The sequence below is a fragment of the Egretta garzetta genome, unplaced genomic scaffold (genome assembly GCF_000687185.1).
Source record: "Egretta garzetta isolate BGI_Z169 unplaced genomic scaffold, ASM68718v1 scaffold775, whole genome shotgun sequence".
Classification (NCBI taxonomy): Eukaryota; Metazoa; Chordata; class Aves; order Pelecaniformes; family Ardeidae; genus Egretta; species Egretta garzetta.
The window spans coordinates 216,312-236,113 of NW_009259754.1; the positions used below are offsets into that span (position 1 = coordinate 216,312).

Consider the following 19,802-nt stretch of genomic DNA (forward strand, 5'->3'; position numbering starts at 1 on the left):
CTGTCCGCCGCCCCCATGCCGGCCTGGCTTTACCTGCCAAGGCTGATGATCCCACCATGGCTTTGGCAAAGCCAGGCATCACAAGACTTCCCCTGGCATGGCAGCTCAGCAGTCACGGAGAAAAGGGGTGCTGAAGGAAGAAGAGAAGGTGTCAGCAGTGTGGTGGGGGATCCATGGTCCAATTCTGAGAACTGCATATTTACACTGAAATCCAAGACAAGCTGCCCCCCATCTGTCTGTGCTGGCAGTGGAAGTTTCAGAAAAATAATAAAGCTGTCTGATATTTGGGAGCAGAGAGAAGAGCTGGCTTTTGACCTGGCTGTTTCTTTCACAGTGTCTCTGACGAGCATCTTAAACTCATCCAGGATTACCTGCGAGTTCACATCATCAGTGACTTTGAGATGGTACAGACTGGCTCGAGCAATCTTCCTCAACTGAAGAAACTACTAACCCTTCTTTGCAAAGGACTCTTCAGGTAACTAGAGGCTGGTTTTCAGAGATCAGAGTATAATGCTGTAGCACTGTAGTCTAACGTAGGTTCCACATGCATGCATTCAGAACCTGCATTTCTGGCATAGGAAATTGGCTTACCCTCGAAAACATTATATTTAGATCTCGTGACCTGTGATTCTGGTCCAAATATGTGAAATCTATATAAAAGACATAGCTCTGACAGTGAAGTTTCCCTGTAGGCGGTTTCAGTCAGTGGAGTATTATTTTTTTATGCTTTGTTTAGAAAGAAACAAAACAAAAGATGCACTAACCAATTAACTGCATAATTTGGTAATGCATAAATGACACCCACAGAATTGTCAAGCACAAGTCGTTTATGGAAACAAGCACATATTGGTGTATAGATGGGTTTTAAACACTGATTTTCCTTCCCATCAATGCACTGTGAACCGGGGGTGATTTCACTGATGTCAGTGAAGTCCAGCTCAAATGAAAAGAGAAACAAGCCTAGACTCTACAAATTTTACCTTTCCTATTTATAGACCTTCCAGGTCCCAAATAGGAAAACTCCAATAAGGAACTAAAACCTCTTTCTCTGCTGGAAGGATGCAATTTCCCCCCTTGCTGCTTATAAGCAAATGAGGAGATGATTCCACACTTCCACAGAGATCTTGGAGCACTCCATGGCAGAGGGCACATACTTCCACACTTGTATCTGTGGCTTGCAATATCCTTCTCTCCAGCGTATTCAGAAGTAAGGCTGGTAGTGCTACTGGCCCGATCCTTGTTCTCCTAGCTCTCTCCAAGGCTGAAGAAAGGGCTAAAATAAGGAGCGGATACTGTTGATTTGCTTGGCTTTAACCCATGGAAAGAAGGCAGGAGTCAGTGAGGTGCTCAGCTGCTTGGGACCACAATTACTCCCCTGAAATGGTGGACACTGTGCACATTCTACCAGGCAAAGGGGAAGGAATATGCAGCCCTGCTCCTTCTGCCAAAAGCCAACCACTCACAAACAAGCCCCTGGCAGGATAGAGGACAGGTTGTGCGAAGAGCTGCCCTTCTTCTTCTGCACCCTGCTTGAGGGTTTTGCTTCTCTACGCCCACAGAGGGGGAGACCCAGGTGGCTAGCTAAGAATAAACCTGAACAATGGAAACTAAAATCTAATGAAATCACAAGTGAGAGTTTTTGTGTTACTAAAATACCTCCAGTACTGCTGTTCTGATGATGGCTGGCTTTTTCCATTTCCAACTTCTTAATCTACTTCACCTTATCTGGATTTCACAACCCTACTCCTCATAAATGCATATGGGATGGCAAGAAAGGAGATGCAATGGGTCCACAATCCTCCCAAGTACCAGGACACCTTTTACATGTCCAGATTTTCCATAGGTTTTTTTGGTGACTGGACCTTGCAAGGCATCGTCCTAGAACAGAGCTGGGTGAGGAGTTCTGCTGGTGGAATTCTGCTGAGCACAGAGGCACTGCACCACTGCAAACACAGCAGAGGGCCAGCTGCCTGCCCTCTGTCCTTCTGGTGACTGCATGTAGCTATGGAAATGTATGTCCTCATACAGTTCTTCCCCCCACTTCCCCAGCATTTTCTCCCCATACCTGTGTTATTTCAGTTAGATGGAGCTGCCTTCTCAATTTTTTCATGAAGGTCCAGAACTGCAGGCTGTTTTCAGTCCCAGTCAGATCTCTCTGAGGAACCTCTCCCCCTCTGTTGGGATTGTTCCATGAATCTCTACCATCCAACCAAACTATTTTCTTAGCTTTGGCTGGCTAACAGTCAGATGCTTGGGTATCTTATTGTTTTCTGCAGTCTTAATCTCTGAGGTTGTCTGGGTTTTTAGCTTACTTCCCTTATCAGACTTCTGAACTCAAATTTAATCAGTGGCATTACTTAAATTTAGTTTTTATTTACCTCAGCTTTCTTCAGCTGCGCAGGGATTCCAGCTGAATGTACAGGTAAACCCTAGGCTGCTTCTCAGTCGCTGTGTCCTTTTTCTTAATAATGTTCAATCTCATTATTTTCACAATATTTGAGAATAGGTTAGAAAACCAACCAAAAAACAAGAAGAAATGTTAATTGGCACAGTTTGAGCTCTTTTACTGGAGTTGAAACTCCTTTGGATTTCCTGGCCCTGCCGACGGTTAAGACGGTGCAGGCAGGCACTCGCTGTGGCTGAGCTGACCACAGCTGTTTGTGAGCCACATGGATTTGCTGTGAATCTGAGGTTTTTGTGATGCTGTATTCTGGCTTCTTCCAACCTCCCAGAGCTCAGCTGTGCCATCTTTCAGGGTCACGCTCAGGCACACTGCCATCACTGTGAAAAATGAGCATCCCAATGCCCTCTGGGTGACTGACTTCTGTGTTTTGATACTGGGCTGTGGGTAAGCACTGACTGCCAATGTTAGCAAGGTAGAGGGGATGCATTCTGGGGTTGCTCAGTGATTAGGAGAAGAAAAGAGCTTATAGTGAGCCATGGAGTTGGGAGAAGAGTTGGGCCAACTGTTTGTGAACAATCTGTGCCTTTTGCAGTTTGTGTGTTATCCATAGACAGGTGCAGGACCCATTTCTGACCAAGAAGCTAAAGCACAGCTGGGCCACAGCAGACTGTGATCTCTTCCCTTCACCCTCCTCATCACTGGTCTGTGGTTAATTCAGCAGGGACGAGACCCCAGTGTGCATTAGAGAATTTGAAAGCTGTTAACTCTGCTGGAAGCTGCTACTACCTTCTAGGGCTTGCTGTGGCCAAGGGGTCAGGACAGCTATGGCACATCATCTTATCAGAACCCAGGGGACAATGGGGCAACCGCTCTTGGGAGAGGCTGTTCGCTCTCACAGCTCATATACTAAAAATGAAACAAAACAGAGACTTGTAAGGCTGATGGGTGCTTTTATGAAGCATTCAGTGCTAAAGGAAATTGGCATACAAGGGTTCCCTTAGTCAGGGGAACCCTCCAAGGGCTGGAAAGCTGACTCATAGAGAGCTTGGTGTCAATGCAGCAAAGAGTGGGGACTGCCCACGCGAGTGGACTTTGTTCAGAGTTTCCTACCAGCTTTAAGTGAAAAACACTAATAGTGGCCTATTCAGCCCGCTACTGTCTGAAGCCATCATTTGGTCATTGATCACTGCTCTGCCTGCTCCTGTTTATTCTCCTTCACTGGACGTAGAGCTTTTAAGGCAGCTTTTCAAGCACTTGTGATACCAGCACTTGTGCAACTATCTGTGGACACACAGGCTTCTGACACTTCAGTGAAGATCACTACATCGATTCCCTTTATACTATCAAGAGAAGAAAACAAAAGGGCTATAAGTGCAATTAAAACCACTTTGTGGTTTTGTTGAGTTTGAACGCCTGCAGATGCTCTTCCCCCATCCTCACATGCAAGCTACACGTTGCACCGTACAGTAAACAGAGGGCAGTTTTCCCATGAGAAATCATTTCTGAACTGCTTCAAGCAGCTGTGTTTTCGAGAGATGGCCTACACATCCTGCACTTTTGGTCACAGTGAATATCCTTTCATTCTTTCCAAACTGAACTTCACCCAATGCTCCTGTAACTGCCTGCAGCCTCCTGGGGCCTGACCCCACGGCTGCAGAAATCAATGGGAGTCTTTGCAGTGACACTGGCCCTAGGTGATCCAAAGCTGAATAGTGGTGTTGGAGGACTAAGTTTAGCAGATCCAGATTCCCAGAAGTGTGTTGTACTTCTGTGTGCCCCATGGTGGCAAGTCTTTCAGACTGAAATTTCAAACATGAGTGTTTAATTTAGACAATCATCCAAGGCTCAGCACCTGGGCAAACATCTCATCTTCAGACAGGCATACTTTTGCTTTGGAGCACTTTCCCTGACAAATGGGGAGTAAAATCCGGTCCACTCAGACTTAGGAAAGTGAGGGAAATCATTAATATCCACTGTTGACTAGGCACAATGTGAGCATCCTAGCACTGCTCCCCACCATCACCTTCCTTTTGACTTGTGCTCCTTGGCTGCTCTTTCTGTGATAAGTCATGTCATTATCGGAGCATGGCTTCTGTGCCAAATTCATATGACAGTGTTTTGACAAACGAGCATCCTGTGGAATCTAATTGGGAAATGCTGAAGGAATCTCACTGTAACTCGTGAACGGTTCCTGTTCAAGAGATTAAAGGCTGGCTCTTCGACCTTCTCGCTGCGCCTGGCCCCTCTTGTCATGTGAGCTGAAAAATCTAAAAATCAGTTTCCTTTTCGCCCGGTGTCTCCCCAGCATCCTGCATAAGCCTCAGCAGCTGCGCGTGGACTGTGCAAAACCAAGCCGCTCCTGCTGCTGGGGCATTCACAGGCACCAAACTTTGCAGGGCTTTCTGATTTTGGAGTATGCTTTGATCTACGAGTTGGTATAGTTGGGTTGATGCTGATTTTACACAGCATCCTCTGGTTTGGCCCAGAATGGGACATCTTTCTAGGGAGATTTATGAAGTTACCACCTCCAAAGCAAAACCCAAGGAACAGCCAGTATACCCGTGCCTCAGCTGTTGCAAGGTAAAGTCAGATGCCTAACTCTATGCTGCCTTCGTTGGCAGTGTCACTAAGGCAGCTAAGAAATGCTCTCATCACCCATCCCACCAACTCCGAGGGCAGTAAGGAGCAGAGGACAAGAGCATGATGCGTGGCGAGAGCAGCCTTAGCGTGAATGTGTGCCCACAGTCTCTGCTGTATGGCTTTGTCCAAAGAGACCAAGTCTGCAGAGAGTCCAAGAGACCTGACTGCAGCCTTAGACCTCTGCTGTGTCTCTGTTCCCAGTGAAGCCTCTAGGACTCTCCCATCTCTGGAATCAATCCAGAAGGTGTTTGAGCAGCAGCTGCACCCTGGTATCCATCAGCGCTCACAAGTAAGTCATCTGGAAGGTGGGAAAAGGAGAAGAGAGAGGAGTGCGGGTGGCTGTCAGCACGGGGGGAGGGAAGGGTTCTGGTTGCACAGCAATGACCGGTGGGATTTAGGTGATCAGTTACCGCTTCTGTTCTCTCTAGCCTCTTTCTGGCTGCAGTGCAGAGGGCACACAGTGAGTTATATCCCCACAGTTTCACTTATCCCATAGTCCCCTCTGCCTGCTCTCCCTTCCTGCCCCGGAGGAAAGTGCAGTGAACTGCCTGAGGACATCCATCTCCCCATCCTTCCTCAGCCTGCAGTCTAGGACTGCACATTTCTCTTTCCATAAACTTCACTCCAGGATGTTTCACTGCCAAATCCTTTCTTCCCCCAGCCCACTTAAGTCCCATGACCTTCCTCTCCCTGCCAGTAGCCCAGAAAACCAGAACTCCAGGACTTCTGTATGCTGAGCCCTGGACCTGGTCATGCAAACCTGTCCCCCAGCAGCAAGCTGACTCCCTTGCATGCCCAGATGCCTCTAAACTGTGGACTAGGTTTGCAAATTTGTCCTTCCACCCTCCCATACTTCTGCATGTTTAGCCAAACCGTGATCATGTGCTGCCCGTTATGGGTTACAGCGGCAGAGGCGCAAGTGCTGCTCCTTGCTGTGTGCGAGGTGTTCCTGGGGCGAGACTGCTGCGCTTCCAGGCCATGCTCTGTGGGTTTGGTAATTACGCATCTCTCTCTCTCTCTTTTTGTTTCTGTGTTGCGGTTATCAGATGCTCGGTGAAGCTAGTCCAGTCAATATTGTATCGAAACTCAATCAGCTGATTTCTTTGCTGTCTTCCATTGAAGAAAAGGTAGAGTTTTAAAGCTAATTTATATTATCTTGTTATCCTTTGCCTCTACTTATGCTTCTTGTTCATCAGCAGTGCAATCCTCTGCTATAGTAAGCTTTCTTTGCTCTGACTTCATTACTCTCAATGTAGTGCAGAATCACCAAATGCAATTTGGTACACATAAATTTTTTTTACAGGTGAAAACACTGTTGATTGAAGGTCCTGATTCAACACACCGGCGCTCCCTTATCCCCCCTGTCACTTTCGAGGTAAATGTACTTCTTTAACAATGCTGATCACAATGCGGAAGGATGGTAATGCAGATTTATGTCAGTATCTCTGGGAATTTTGCTGTGCTGCCACAGAGATAACAGCTATTCCTGGATGCTGTTTAGCACCATGCAAATGCTTAAGAGATGTCTAGTGAGATTGGCATAACGACGATATGTGTCCATGAATTCAGGCAAGTGTTGCATTTGTAATACACGTGACTGAAGTGTAGAAGATTGCTTATGAAAAATCTCTCTGTCTTCCAATAGGTGAAAGCTGACTCCCTAGGAATTTTCTCAAAAATTCATCTCAAAGTTGATGTGGAAATGGGAAAACTGATTATCAAGAGAGCTAAGGATGGTCCAGAAGACAAGTTTTATACCCACAAGAAAAGTATGATGCTTAAGGCTATAAATGCCGGACTAGACTCTCGGTCCCTTGGATGCTGGGGAGGGGTTCCCTTTGGCCCCACTGAGGGCAAGGTTTGGCCCAGAGTGCAGATATTTCTGCCAGGTCCTGGGTGTTGTGCAAGGCTCCAGTCAGTCTAGACTGCCTATCCCCAAAGTGGCCTGCAGAGAGCAGGGAGTCATTACTGGGGTAACCAACTTTCACAGATTGTTTTAGACCTGGCCTCGTGGTCTAAATGAAGACAGTGGTAGCAGGACTGCAAGGGAGCTGGGTTTGATAGAAGATTCCCTGTAGAGCTGGTTGCAATAGGCCCATTTTCTACTGAAAAGCAATGTCACCGGAAAAAAAAACCCATTCTGTAGGAACTTACTGATTTCTGGTAAAAAGCCAGATACTCAGTTTCAGTAACATTTTTTAGTGAATTTCCCCCTGATTTTTTTTTTTTTTTTTCCATATGTGAATCAGTATCTCTACTGACAAACAATGCCAGTTTGGTCTGTGAAGGCCCAATTCAAACAACTTCCTTTTTTTTCTGTTGTGTTTCTGGACAGGCAGCTCACTGAGATTGAGCCAAACAGGTTAGGATTTATCAGAGAGTAAATGATGCCTTGGGCTCTCTCCTGCTAGAAAATCAACCTGTTGCTGGAAGTGATTGAAAAGATTAGCTTTCATCTATGGCTTTCTCCAGCTGGTGTTCATAATTACTTAGCTGCTATTTTAGATGGGGAGGAATCACCTTTATCAGCAGATGAGGCTTTACCTCCTCTTTCACAGATGGGGAAGGAATATGTATAGGCTGGCTCAGGATACAGCGAGGTTGTCTGCAGGAAGCCAAGGTTTCAGACTGCAGGGCTTGGTATGGACAAGAGCTCCAGGCAGAATGAATTTTGGGGGTCCTCTTCACTTCAGAGTCCAAATCTATTTCTATAGAGAACAGGATTAAGCAACGTTAAAATGTAGTTATGCAGAACAAAATGAGCCTCAGATGTAAAAGACCGTGTAAGTCCTGAGCTTGTGAACGGGGTCCTGTTAGTTTTGGTGGGATTCTGCTTTCAGTGACTGCAGTTCATGACTCCTGGTCTCTGTTCAGTCTTGCAGCTTATCAAGTCCCAGAAGGTCCCTAACAAACTGGTGATAGTGCTGGAAACAGAAAAAGAAAAAACGCAGCGGAAGGAATATGTTTTTTCTGATTCGAAGGTATATACACAATGTTTCCTTCCTGTCAGCCTGCAGCAGGTACCTGCGTGGGAGTGGGTACAAGGGGCATTCCTTGGCAGAAAGAGGAACTGTTGAAGGACAGTGGTTGGCTCTGCAAAAAAGAAATTTCTCCTTTGTTCTGGAAACATCCAGAAAATGAACAAATATACTGTGTAAAGGGAGATATCAGAGAGGGCAAACATAACTAGGTGCTGTCACTGAGGCAGGAGAACAGAGTGCCAGCAAGCAGTGAGAAGAGGCAAGGAGTCATGTGACGGTAGCTGCAGAAAGGTTCCTGTCGACAAACAAGAGGGATGTCTAAGCTTTCTTCTGACCAGCTCTGCACTTGTTAAAGTAATGCACAAGCTAAGCGCCTGAGAAAGTACCACAGGAAAGATAGCCTCTTTGAAGGTTCCAGGATAGTGGAAAGCTGATCTGCCCTTCAAGTGTGCTGGGAATTTCCTGGTTCAGCTAGATTTTTCAAGAGGTGTTGGAGGAGTTAAGCATCTCGTTAATTGTCTCTGCTCCTCCCTGTCTAGAAGAGAGAAGGGTTCTGCCAACTTCTGCAGCAGATGAAGAATAAACACTCAGAGCAACCAGAGCCTGATATGATCACCATCTTCATTGGGACCTGGAATATGGGTATGGGCTCCCTTCTGACATGGGCACTCCTTCGGACACTTGCCAAAATATGTGCTCACCTGCCATGATGAGCTCCAGACACTGTGTTTGTTCTGTAGCAGATCTGTACACCAGGGTTGTCTTCCACTGGGGCAGGGGAAGAGCTGATCTCTAGGCTTATTTTTGCATGCAGTTTGACACTTTTCATGGTTTCAGTCAAATGACTATAAAGTTGGCCCTGATGAAGGGTTTGTCCAATGACAGGGAATTGTGTCTGGCACAAAGCTGGTACAACAATGTACACTATCCTCTGCTTAGCTAGCCTTGGCCTTGGTAAGCTAATGAAACAGAGGAAAATGGTCAAAGCAGTCACTCCTTCATCAGTGAGTCAGGTGGGGTTAACATCTTTGTCATTTTAGAATAGCGTGCCCTGGCTGATACGGGGCAGAGTGAATGTGGAACCTGTTACTTCTGTCCCCATGGGTTGTCTGTATCCTGGGTTTGACAGAACATACTCTTGACTTACTTTGGTGTTTGATTTGTTAATAAAAGGTGCTGCACCCCCCCCAAAGAAGATCACCTCCTGGTTTCTCTCCAAGGGGCAGGGGAAGACCCGTGATGACACTGCTGACTACATTCCTCATGACATCTATGTGATTGGCACCCAGGAGGATCCCCAAGGGGAGAAGGAATGGCTTGAGACCCTGAGGCAATCTCTGCAGGAAATCACCAGTATCAGCTTCAAAGTGGTGAGGGGTTATTCCAGCTATTGCACATAACTCAGGCATATGAGGAGAGTGCATGTTGTGCAAATAAAAGAGACAGAGGAATAGGTGGCATTTTGCCTATGCCTCCTCCCCTTCCCTCCCTTTATTGTCATTGCATTTGGATGAGGGAGAGTGAACTGAATCTGTGGACTCCACGAGGTCCTCCCCTGGAGCTGGCTAGATGGGCATATTGCTGTGGACAGTGACACCCACCCCACCCCCCACCGCTGCCAAAGCAGGGACCCTGCCATGAAGCTCCTTGGCCTGCCAGCCTGGGAGCAAGTGACAGGTGCTGAGCACCTGAATCAAGTGGTGGCATATCTGGAAGGCCACAGGAGAACAGGACTTACGACTCTCACGGTGATTGGGAAACTGTGTTTTGTGCAAGCAAGGCAGTCCAATGATTAACTAGAAAATAGCACTAGAAAATAGCTAGGTCCTTCCTCCCACCTTTGATCAAAATGACTGAGAGCAGATCCTGAGCACACGAAGAAAATTTGTGTAGGAGAAGTACTACAGAAGGAGTCAGGAATGCTGCAGCTACAGTGTAGCTCGCAGGTATGTGCAGAAATATAACCTCTAACCTTCCCATCCCTGCAGATAGCAATCCATACCCTCTGGAACATCAGGATTGTTGTACTGGCCAAGCCAGAACACGAGAACCGGATCAGCCACATCTGCACAGACAACGTGAAGACAGGCATCGCAAACACACTGGGTGAGGCACAGACCTGGTCTTGTCCAAAGGACTGAGATCTGTTCAGTCTGTGCCAATACGGTCCTTGAAATGGAACAGCTCTTTCTCCACAAGACTCCTTTGACTACATTCATGTGACACGAGTGTTACTAAAGTCATATCCCACCAGCACTGATTATATCTTGCCCTGTAAGAGAGGAAATCTATTTATGTGTATACTTAGCACATATATATATATATATATTTCTATTTCCAGCAAACACCTTTGACTGGCTATTGAATTGCCCTTTCTTGGGTTTCACAAGGAAATTGCACTTCTTTCCCTTCAACTATTTTTTTTTAGCACCCTTAGAAAATTTGTTACCATGATCTGTGCTGTATGTACTAATTCTTTCTGTGCTGATTAAGTCAACTTATTTCTCTTCTCCACCCTCCACTTCAGTTAAGATGTGCTAGGTGCTTTATTATCTTTGCTAGACTCAGCCTGGAGGGGGATTGATTCCTTGACGTTTTTTGGCTTATCTCTTCCAGGTAATAAAGGAGCTGTGGGGGTGTCATTCATGTTTAATGGAACCTCTTTGGGGTTTGTTAACAGCCATTTGACTTCAGGAAGTGAAAAAAAACACAGGTAAGATACATCCTCCCTTCTCAAAAATGGATGTTGACCCAGAGTGAAATCCTCTGGGCCCTGCTTGGAAGGAGGGCCCACCAGACAGTTGCAAGCATGTTTTCCTGACGATAAAAATTTGTTAAATATCTTCTGGGAGGGCACCCTGTACTGAAAACCCTGACCACTGTGTCACCATTTAAATGAAGGGCTTCTGCTATTTGGCTATACCACATAGGTGCAGGTGAAATGGACAGCAAAATTATTTCAGAGCCAAGTGTAAAGGTCTTGCACAATACTTGTGTGACCTGTCATGCAAGCCCAGTACATGAGGAAAACAGTTCCCTGATCGACAGTGTTTTGGAGAGATGTGGGAAGGCTTTTCCCATCCCAGAATAATGTGCTGAAGGGGACTGTCTGCCTCCTCACTGTAGGCAGTGCTGTGAGCACGGGAGCTGTGGTGCGCCCTGGGGCACAGCTGAGAAAGATCCTGCTAGGCAGAGCATGCTGTCAGGAATACCAAGAGGGAGGTGTGGAGCACAGAAATATCTCCACGGTGGCTAATTCTCTACACCCAGTTGTGAAATGAGTTTCCATGGTCTAGGTAGGTTCTGTGCAGCACAGGATTGGAAGGCAAAGCGGTGGGAGATCTGCGCCCACGCTGGGAGGAGCTGGAGCAGTTGGAAGGAGTGGTTCTGAAAGCAAAGAGGACTTGAAATTAAGAGTTTAGCTTTTTCATCTTTCCCAGTCCAGCACCCAGAAAACAGATGGTGTGGGATTTCTGCACAGGGTCTTTGCCACTGATGAAGTTAACTTCTATGGAAGGGTTCCCCAGGGCCTGGAATAGCTGCCAAAATCTGGTTATCTGTTTGCTGCTGAAAGCTGAAGGCAACAGTCTAATGCTGGGTTTCTAGGACATGCAGCTCAGAAAAGCACAGCCCCAGGAGGCAACCAAAGTGACTTTAGGGCAGCTTTCCAGCCTTTCAATTCAGGTGGAAATGGTCTGACACCCAAGGTAGAGCAGCCAGGAGCTGCTGTAAATGCCACTGCCTGTTCCTCACAGCAGGCTGCCCTCCTGCCCCCAGCTCCCCAGGCCACACGCAGCGCAAGCTGCAGCGTGAGAGCCGTGCTGCGTTACGGGTTGCGTGAAGCAGGCTGGCTCACCGGGAGACCCTGAGCTCGTCACCTGGGCCTGTCGGCTGAGGTGCAGTGTGAGGCAGGGGCGGCAAGTTCTCGGCTCTTCTCCAGATGTTGAGCCAGACTGGTTCCTGCCTGGTAAAGCAGCAGTCTGTGCCAGCCCAGGCATTTAGAAATTGTATGGAAATTTAGTATGTCAGGCAGATGTTTCTTGTCTTGACAGACGCAACCAGAACTACACGAACATCCTGCGCTTCCTGACACTGGGAGATAAGAAACTGAGTCCATTTAACATCACTCATCGCTTTACTCATCTTTTTTGGCTGGGAGACTTGAACTACCGCGTGGAACAGCCCCCAACGGTTAGGGACTCTGTGTGAATCCCTGGAGAGACAAAATAACTGTGTTGCTATAGAAGCGCTATCTTTCTAATCTAGGGCAAGATGGCAGAAAGAGGGGAGGCAGAAGGGATCCCCAGGGCACAAGAGTGACACCAGTTGAGGGAGAGTAAAGACATCCCCTTTGCTCTCTCTCAGGATTAATGGTCCCAGGGCATGCCAGGAATGCTATCTGGCACACTTTGCTGCTCCAGGCAGCTTCCCCAGACCTCCCAACTCTCCTTCCCACTATGAGCGCACATCTGTCCCTGAACAGCTTGATCCAGAGATTGCCTTTCTGCTCTATTTGGTTAGCTTTTAATGGCTCAGAACAGGCTGTCGGAAACAGGCAAGCCCTAATAAATACTGGATAGGTTTCAGTAGGTGGGAGACAACAGCAAGCCTGGTGTTGATGTGCATCTGGTTGTGTGCGTACGTGTGTGTGTGTGCTTGTGCAGGGGATGCGTGGGCATTTTGATGCCTGTTTTGATAGACAAATGTTCAGCCACACAGCCTGGGGCCTTTCAGTGAAGGGAAAGGTGGGGAAGTGACAGGGGGTACAGCTCTGTGAAACTGTTCAGAAGCACTTGCTGGCTCACCAGTGAAGGGAGTATTTATAAGAAGGTTTTGCATCATCTGCAGCTCTGCTGTTTCCCTGTTGGCAGGAAGCAGAGAATATTATCCAGAAGATCAGGCAGCAGCAGTATCCGGAGCTGCTGGCTTTCGACCAGCTTCTCATAGAGAGAAAGGACCAAAAGGTGTTTCTGCAGTTTGGTAAGATTCTGAGTGTGTTGGCAGGTTCCTCTCCCGTTTCCAGCAACCTTCTCTGCCAGACTTGACGTGGGGCAGGGTGTACAGAGCAGTGACTGTCTTGCCCAGATGAGGGTTCTCAATGGGCTAAACCGTAACAGAGCTATCTCTCTGTTTTAGAGGAAGAAGAGATTACCTTTGCTCCAACCTACCGTTTTGAAAGAGGTACTCGGGAGAAGTATGCTTACACCAAGCAAAAAGCTACAGGGGTAGGTGAAAACTGATTTCCCTTCAGAAGTATATGGCAAAGCAGGGAAAGTAATTCCTATAGAAGAAAGCGACCTAAACCAATCTCTCCATTTTCTGCTCTTGTAGTCTTTTGAAAGGAGTAAATGCAAATGAAAAGATTTGACACAAATATATAGTGCTTGGGCAAGTGAATTTCCTGTTCTTTTGTGAACTGGTCCTTTCCCTTCTTCTTGACACCACTTCTCCTTTGGTTTGCAGATGAAGTACAATTTGCCATCCTGGTGTGATCGAGTGCTCTGGAAATCATACCCTATGGTGCACGTTGTGTGTCAGTCCTATGGTGGGTAGATAACAGATTGTAGATAGCAAAGCAATCAGTCTGAAACGGAAATGATTCAGAGCAGAGTCTGTAGGATCTCCCTGCGCTGCCAGGCACTCAGCATAGAGGGACCTGATGTTAAACCAGGCAGAGTGGAGCCAAATATCTCTGTAACCTTACAAGGTTGGGAATTAATTCTGTTATTCTTTTATATGCAGAATACCACTCAGACAGCTGCAGCTGTCCAGCTTTAGGCCATGCTGTAGGATCACTTTACGCCAGTTATTTCTTGGCAACAACAACCACTTTTCCTGTGCAGTTACCACCAGGAGCTCCTTACTTGATGATGCCAGCAGGGCAGACCCTGTGTACACAGTCCAGTTTGCAGAGGCTGGAGCTGCAAACATCTCTCTTCTATCAGATCATATTCCAGAAGGACCGTGTGGTACCAAGAGCCTGTTCCCTTTCTGTCACAAAAGTGCAGTGCAGGGAAGAGAGGAAGCCCACAACACCCGATTAATAAAAGCTCAGATACTAGTTCCTGAAATTTCATCCACTCTATAGGGCCAAGCATTTGAGCATGATATTGGTGGTTTTCTATGTGTGGGATTGAGAAGAGGACTGTAGAAGTCTCTTGGGGGATAAGGTGGACTGATCTGATTGCAGAGCCTATGGTGATGAGGTGTGTGGTTAAATACACATCTCTAGAAATTCTGGCATCTGCTTTTATACACCCTTCTGTTCAGTGGACAGGGCTTGCTGGAACTCAACGTGGGCTTAGGTCAAGGCAAGACCTTGCTCACTCAGTGTTAATCTTGAGCCATGAGTTGCTCCATAGCACTGAAGTAGCACCAGTGTATTCTTGTGTGATTTCCTGCCATATTAGAGCTTTAATTAGCTGTGCATGTTGCAGAGGCAACCAGGAAGCCTGCAAGTGCTTTTTGTACTGGGGGAATCTAACACTGACAGTCGCTTGCAAAATGATATGGTGAAGTTGTGCCTGTTAACCAAATCTTTCTGTATATTGACAAAAGAGTTACATCCCTGTATACTAACATGAGATTATGTAGGAACACCTTTGACTACAGACAGTTACCACAGCGACAGTTATGTTTTCTGGAAAATTACCAAATAATATTTCTATCGTAGTGATCTCACTGGAGCAGGGCAGTAACTGTCCTCCCTTTCTCGTTGGCAGGCTGCACCACTGACATTATGACAAGTGACCACAGTCCCGTCTTTGCCACCTTCGAAGTGGGAGTCACCTCACAGTTTGTTTCAAAGAATGGTTAGTCAGGCTGGGTGCCAGTGTGCTGTTTTCACCTTTGGATATAAAATGCAATGCTCTGTATATATTGAAAGAAAAGCTGATTCTTAAAGAGTCCACTCAAAAATGCTCCCTCTTCATCTCCTACTGAAAATGCCATTATCTTCCCCTCCTCTTTCCTAGACTCCAAGTACACGGATTCCCAAGGGGAGATAGAGTTCCTGCACTGCTACGCTACTCTGAAGACCAAGTCCCAGACCAAGTTCTACATTGAGTTTCACTCTAGCTGCTTAGAAAGTATGGGTTTGCCCATCTTTATTCTTTCTGTCAAAGTTTCTTGCTTGCTTGGATTAGTTCCACTTCTTCTTGCTTTGATCTAAATAAACAGCTGTTTAGATCACTTGTTCCTGTGCAAAAAAGGGATGTCGTAGAGATTTGTTGCAGTTTACAAGTCATCCTATGCTGTCAGCAGCACAATACAAACCCCACAGCCATTCAGCTGTAATCCATGCGTAGACATGTAGCCTTCCACCATGTTTTCCATCTTGTTTAGAAAGCTGATCATCTCCTTCTTGGAGAGAAACCTATGGTGTTCTTGCTTACCACACAGAAAGTCTCTACTTAGCAAAAGATTGATTAAATTTCTGATTGTGCCTCCTAGAAATGATCAGGTGCCTTCAAAATAAAGCACCTGCATTATGCTAATAAAAATAATTTAATTACCCTAGTTTGAAAAAAAATGTTAGAGGATCAGTTTAAAGTGAAAGATAGTGATTTGATTCTGTAAATGGGACTGTGTACCCACCAGTGCTGCAGATTTTACTCCCTGTCTCTGTGCTGCAGGGCTGAGTTTCAGCTGTTTATGTAATGCGAGCCTATGTGCCCTTGCTGTGGTTTTTTTTAAGCAATTCCCCATCACAGGACTGTTCCTGTAAGTGGGACAGCATGCCTTCGGTGTATGCTTCATCACATTATCGCATGTCAGGGCGCTGTGTCAAAGACAGTTCCATAAAAGATTATTTTTTGGCTGTATCAAAATTTGCATAAATTTCTATGGAAACAGTGTATTACGAATCTTAAATTAGAATTTCAAAAGTGTGCTATCTTGAGTGGCGTAGGAAGAGCTGTCATGTTCTTATCCTCCAGTCCATGTATGCACTGAGCTTTTCGGTGCCAAGTTTAACTGTAAAATAAAACCATTTAACAATGCTCCAGTAAAATTACTTGCAAGTTTACTGTGTAAACATTCACCCAAAGCTCAGACTTTAAGCTTCTTAATACTTTTAAAACTTGTGTCCAAGTGGGAAGATAATTGTAGAGATCTAGCATCTGAAAAGGATTTGTAGCAAAGTTCTTGCTGTCTCTCTTCTGGTCAACTCCTTTCTCATCACTTTGCAGGTTTTGTAAAGAGCCAGGAAGGAGAAAATGAGGATGGGAATGAAGGAGAGCTTGTGGTAAAGTTCGTTGATGCTCTTCCAAAGGTAAACTGGGACTGTGTTTCCATATCCACATGGAAGAGAAGCCTTCCACTTGCATCCCATAGGCAACATTACATTTTTTGCTTATGTAAACATTACTTTCAGGAACATGGTTGTGGTCTTGTTTACACTCAAAAGGGACTGTAAGAATGCGGGATGGGCTTAAGCTAAACAGAGTGTGTTATAGGCAGGAAAGGACTTTCTTGCTGGGATATTTTCCTCTGTATCAGGAATTTTGTTGGCCTGATTATGTCACTCAGGAGCGTGACTTTTTTTTTTTCACCTTTTCAGTGAACATAACTATGCTGACAAATCTTTTAAGCAGGCCCCTTTTTTTTTTTTTTTTTTGTTTTGGTAGTTTTAGATAGAAGATAAAACAGCTGTGATGGAGTTTCTTTGCCCTGTAAGACAAAGGGTTTTTTTCTTGGTATTTTTGAGAAAAGTTGACTAAGTATTTTTTAATCTGTGTTAAAAGACCATCAATGGCCAACAGTAGTTTTCTGTGTGTCAGTCCTGTGTGTCAAAGACAAGTCCTATCCTTGAGATTTGAGCTGTTCTCCATTTCCTGGCATGGTGGGAGCTGGAAGAACTATCAGAGCTCTTGAATTTGGAGCAAATATGTCAGTACCCTTCTGGATAGCCCAAAAGAAGAACTGCTGACTTTGGAAAGAGCGCCTTACACTGAGAGACTGGGGAAAAGACTCTACAATATGTGATTGTAACAACAGCTGAACAGATTTTTGGGAACAGGCTGTAATCAGAGTCCAGCTCACTTCCTCCCAGAGTGATTTTCAGTCTGCACTGTAGGAAAAAACTGCAGCTCAGCCCAATGTGAGTGTTTGATTTGTAGCAGTCTGTCTGCTGTGCTGGGAGTGAGAGTGCGGGGACTCTAAAAGTATGTAGCCTTCTACCACAGATCTCCAAACATCATTGAAGAGGCTGATCCTGGGGGTGGCATGATACCCTTGTGGGTCTGTCCAGCTGAGCTGTGCTCATTTGGGACTGACGCACAATGGGAACTGTCTTCATGCAGACCACCTATTGTATTGACCCACATTAACTTGTCTTTGCAGCTGACTCCAATCATTTCAGACCCAGAATACCTACTGGATCAACACATCCTGATCAGCATTAAGTCATCAGACAGTGATGAATCTTATGGTAAGTGCTTAGCTCTAAAGTTCTGGATGAGTCAAAATCTACTTAGATTTTTCCAAACTGCTGAAAGAGTGGGAGGGAACAGAGTAACTCATAGACTGAACATCTATGATGCTCTGACTTCTGATTTAGAACTCAATACATACAAAAATACATTGTGGTCCATATTTTGTGATTAGAGGAATATGAACTGGAAGCATCAATCTGTGTGAGCTTTACCAGCCCTAAAGGAGCAGTGGCTTAAAATGAAAGTACCAGAATTAAATCAGGAGTCAGTCTGTTTAAATGGGTTTATTCAGAACATACAAATCCTGTTTCACTTGCACTTACTTGATGCATTTCTCCTGGCTACAGAAAAGTCAATGTCAGTGCTGCTTGTTTCCAAATTCTAACTAGCCAGAGATTGCAGTCCTTGCCCACAGAAGGTTCTTTGCTGAAATCCCATTAACTGAAATGGCAGTCACAGGCTCATGTTTTCCTTACCAGTAATGGAAGCTCAGAGCCTTGTAGTCACCTGCAGATGTCTCCAGTGCCCAAATCCTTCGCACATATGTGAAGAAGTGAAATGAATGCCCCTGATTTCTCAGGAGATATTACACTCCTTACTGTGATCCAACGCAGATTCTCTCCAGTAATCTCAGCCCTGTCAGCATAGTGATAGTAGATGACTGACTTGAGAAAGAGATTTCAGTGGGCTTTTTTTTCTCAGTCTCATTGTCTCCTTGTCATCCTCTAGGGGAAGGCTGCATTGCCCTGCGAATAGAAGCAACAGAATCCTTAGTTCCTATCCATACCGTGCTGACACACCATGGTGAGAAAACAGGGGTCTTCCAAGGTGAAATCAAGTTACAAACATCACAAGGAAAACAGAGAGAGAAACTGTATGGTAAGGAATGAGATCGTCTCTGCAGTGCTTGCTCTAGAGAATATACATCTCAAAAGATTTCTGATAACTGTCAAGGATTTGAAAATTATCCTTGCAGTGCTTTTAGTCCCAAAGAGGCAAAAGCTTTTGATGCTGACTGCAGGGAGATGTGTTCTTAGGAGTATACCTGTACTCTTTCAGGAAGACAGCAATTCCATTTGGATTTTTCCTTTTTCATCATTCAAGTAAATTCAGCAGACTGAGAGAGCCCCCTGTCTGTCACCAATACTGATTTTATTGAATGGTGATACCTTATTTCCACTTGCAGTGGCTATATGACAAGGTGCCAAAGCTCTCCTTGCTCCAGTCACCCTTGGAACATCTGCAAAGCGTATGTGAGGCTCTCAAGGAGCAGTTCCTCAGCTAAAAGATCACAAACTTTGCTTATTTTCACCTTGCTACTTGTTGTTCTCTTTCCGAGTACAAAAGCAGCCTCAGGACATTTACTGTTATTGTCAATGGTAAAATGACCTGTATAGGCCTGTTTGAGGGATTGTGACCTCTGTGTTCCAAAATACACACATTTTCCTATGTCCACAAAACATATGTATTAGTGTGAAGTTGAAAATATAATAGCATCAACTGTTCAAAACTTGTCTCACTGTCAGTCTGATAGACAGAGAGAAATGCATTAATACAAGCAGTAACACAGAAAACTTAGGGAATCTGACTCTGAAGGTGCCAAAACACTCTTTTATGGCTTTCTTTCCTTTAGATTTTGTCAAGATTGAACGTGATGAAATCTCTGGGCAGAAACCAAAGAACATCAGCAACTTAGAGCCTGGCAAAGACTGGGATCAGACTAACAGGTAAAGGGCAAGTGGGTAAGTCAATTACAGAAAACCAGTTGGCTCAATAAATGCAAAGCTGGGCTTGCTGTGGGAGCAGTATTAATAGGTGTGGTGTGCACTGGGAAGCTGCCTTTGTGGCTTTCTGGTCAGGGCTGGTCAATGCTTCTGTGCCCAAAACTTCAAAAGCTGAGAGTGCATTAGTCAGACTGGGTCCCTGCATCCCACTTAAAAAGGGCCCTTTTATTTCTAACAGAAAGACAAAATCTACTCATCTGATGGCCAGAGAGGCAGCAGCCATTGCTCGCTACTGGGGGAGTGCTTCCCCTTCTCCAGACAACCCGGGAAAGGAAGATATGTTACGGTAATCTTGCTGCTTTACCTCTGCCAGCTCAGGGTGGGAAGCTATGCTCAAACTGCCTGTCTTTCCCTTTCCAAGAGTCATAGGATGTTTCTGGGCAAGGCTGTCCTTGCACTCCAGTTTCACAGGTGCATTTCCCTGCAGGCAGCTTCCTGCCTTCTGCCTGCAGTCTATATGGGTACACCTCAAAAGGCCAAATGTCTCTCCTGTTGTTCCAGCAGCATATTCCTATGCTGCGCAACGGTGCCCGGTGCTGCGATTTGCCTCTTGCTTTGA

The 19,802-nt window shown here is 45.6% G+C and overlaps 1 protein-coding gene across 2 annotated transcripts in view; it reads left to right on the forward strand.

Annotated features, from left to right (window-relative positions):
• Positions 1–19,802, forward strand: part of INPP5D (inositol polyphosphate-5-phosphatase D) — a 55,907-nt gene that overhangs the window by 31,504 nt on the left and 4,601 nt on the right. For both annotated transcript variants that reach the window (XM_009639513.2, XM_035894976.1), the window contains exons 5-25: positions 335–475; positions 5,246–5,333; positions 6,091–6,171; positions 6,348–6,419; positions 6,690–6,813; positions 7,919–8,025; positions 8,565–8,667; positions 9,199–9,395; positions 10,014–10,131; positions 10,642–10,738; positions 12,078–12,216; positions 12,897–13,005; positions 13,162–13,250; positions 13,489–13,570; positions 14,748–14,837; positions 15,000–15,113; positions 16,215–16,297; positions 17,368–17,455; positions 18,189–18,338; positions 19,093–19,186; positions 19,422–19,529. In XM_009639513.2, coding sequence (XP_009637808.2) covers positions 335–475; positions 5,246–5,333; positions 6,091–6,171; positions 6,348–6,419; positions 6,690–6,813; positions 7,919–8,025; positions 8,565–8,667; positions 9,199–9,395; positions 10,014–10,131; positions 10,642–10,738; positions 12,078–12,216; positions 12,897–13,005; positions 13,162–13,250; positions 13,489–13,570; positions 14,748–14,837; positions 15,000–15,113; positions 16,215–16,297; positions 17,368–17,455; positions 18,189–18,338; positions 19,093–19,186; positions 19,422–19,529 — 2,274 coding nt within the window. The remainder of the gene's footprint in view (positions 1–334; positions 476–5,245; positions 5,334–6,090; positions 6,172–6,347; positions 6,420–6,689; positions 6,814–7,918; positions 8,026–8,564; positions 8,668–9,198; positions 9,396–10,013; positions 10,132–10,641; positions 10,739–12,077; positions 12,217–12,896; positions 13,006–13,161; positions 13,251–13,488; positions 13,571–14,747; positions 14,838–14,999; positions 15,114–16,214; positions 16,298–17,367; positions 17,456–18,188; positions 18,339–19,092; positions 19,187–19,421; positions 19,530–19,802) is intronic.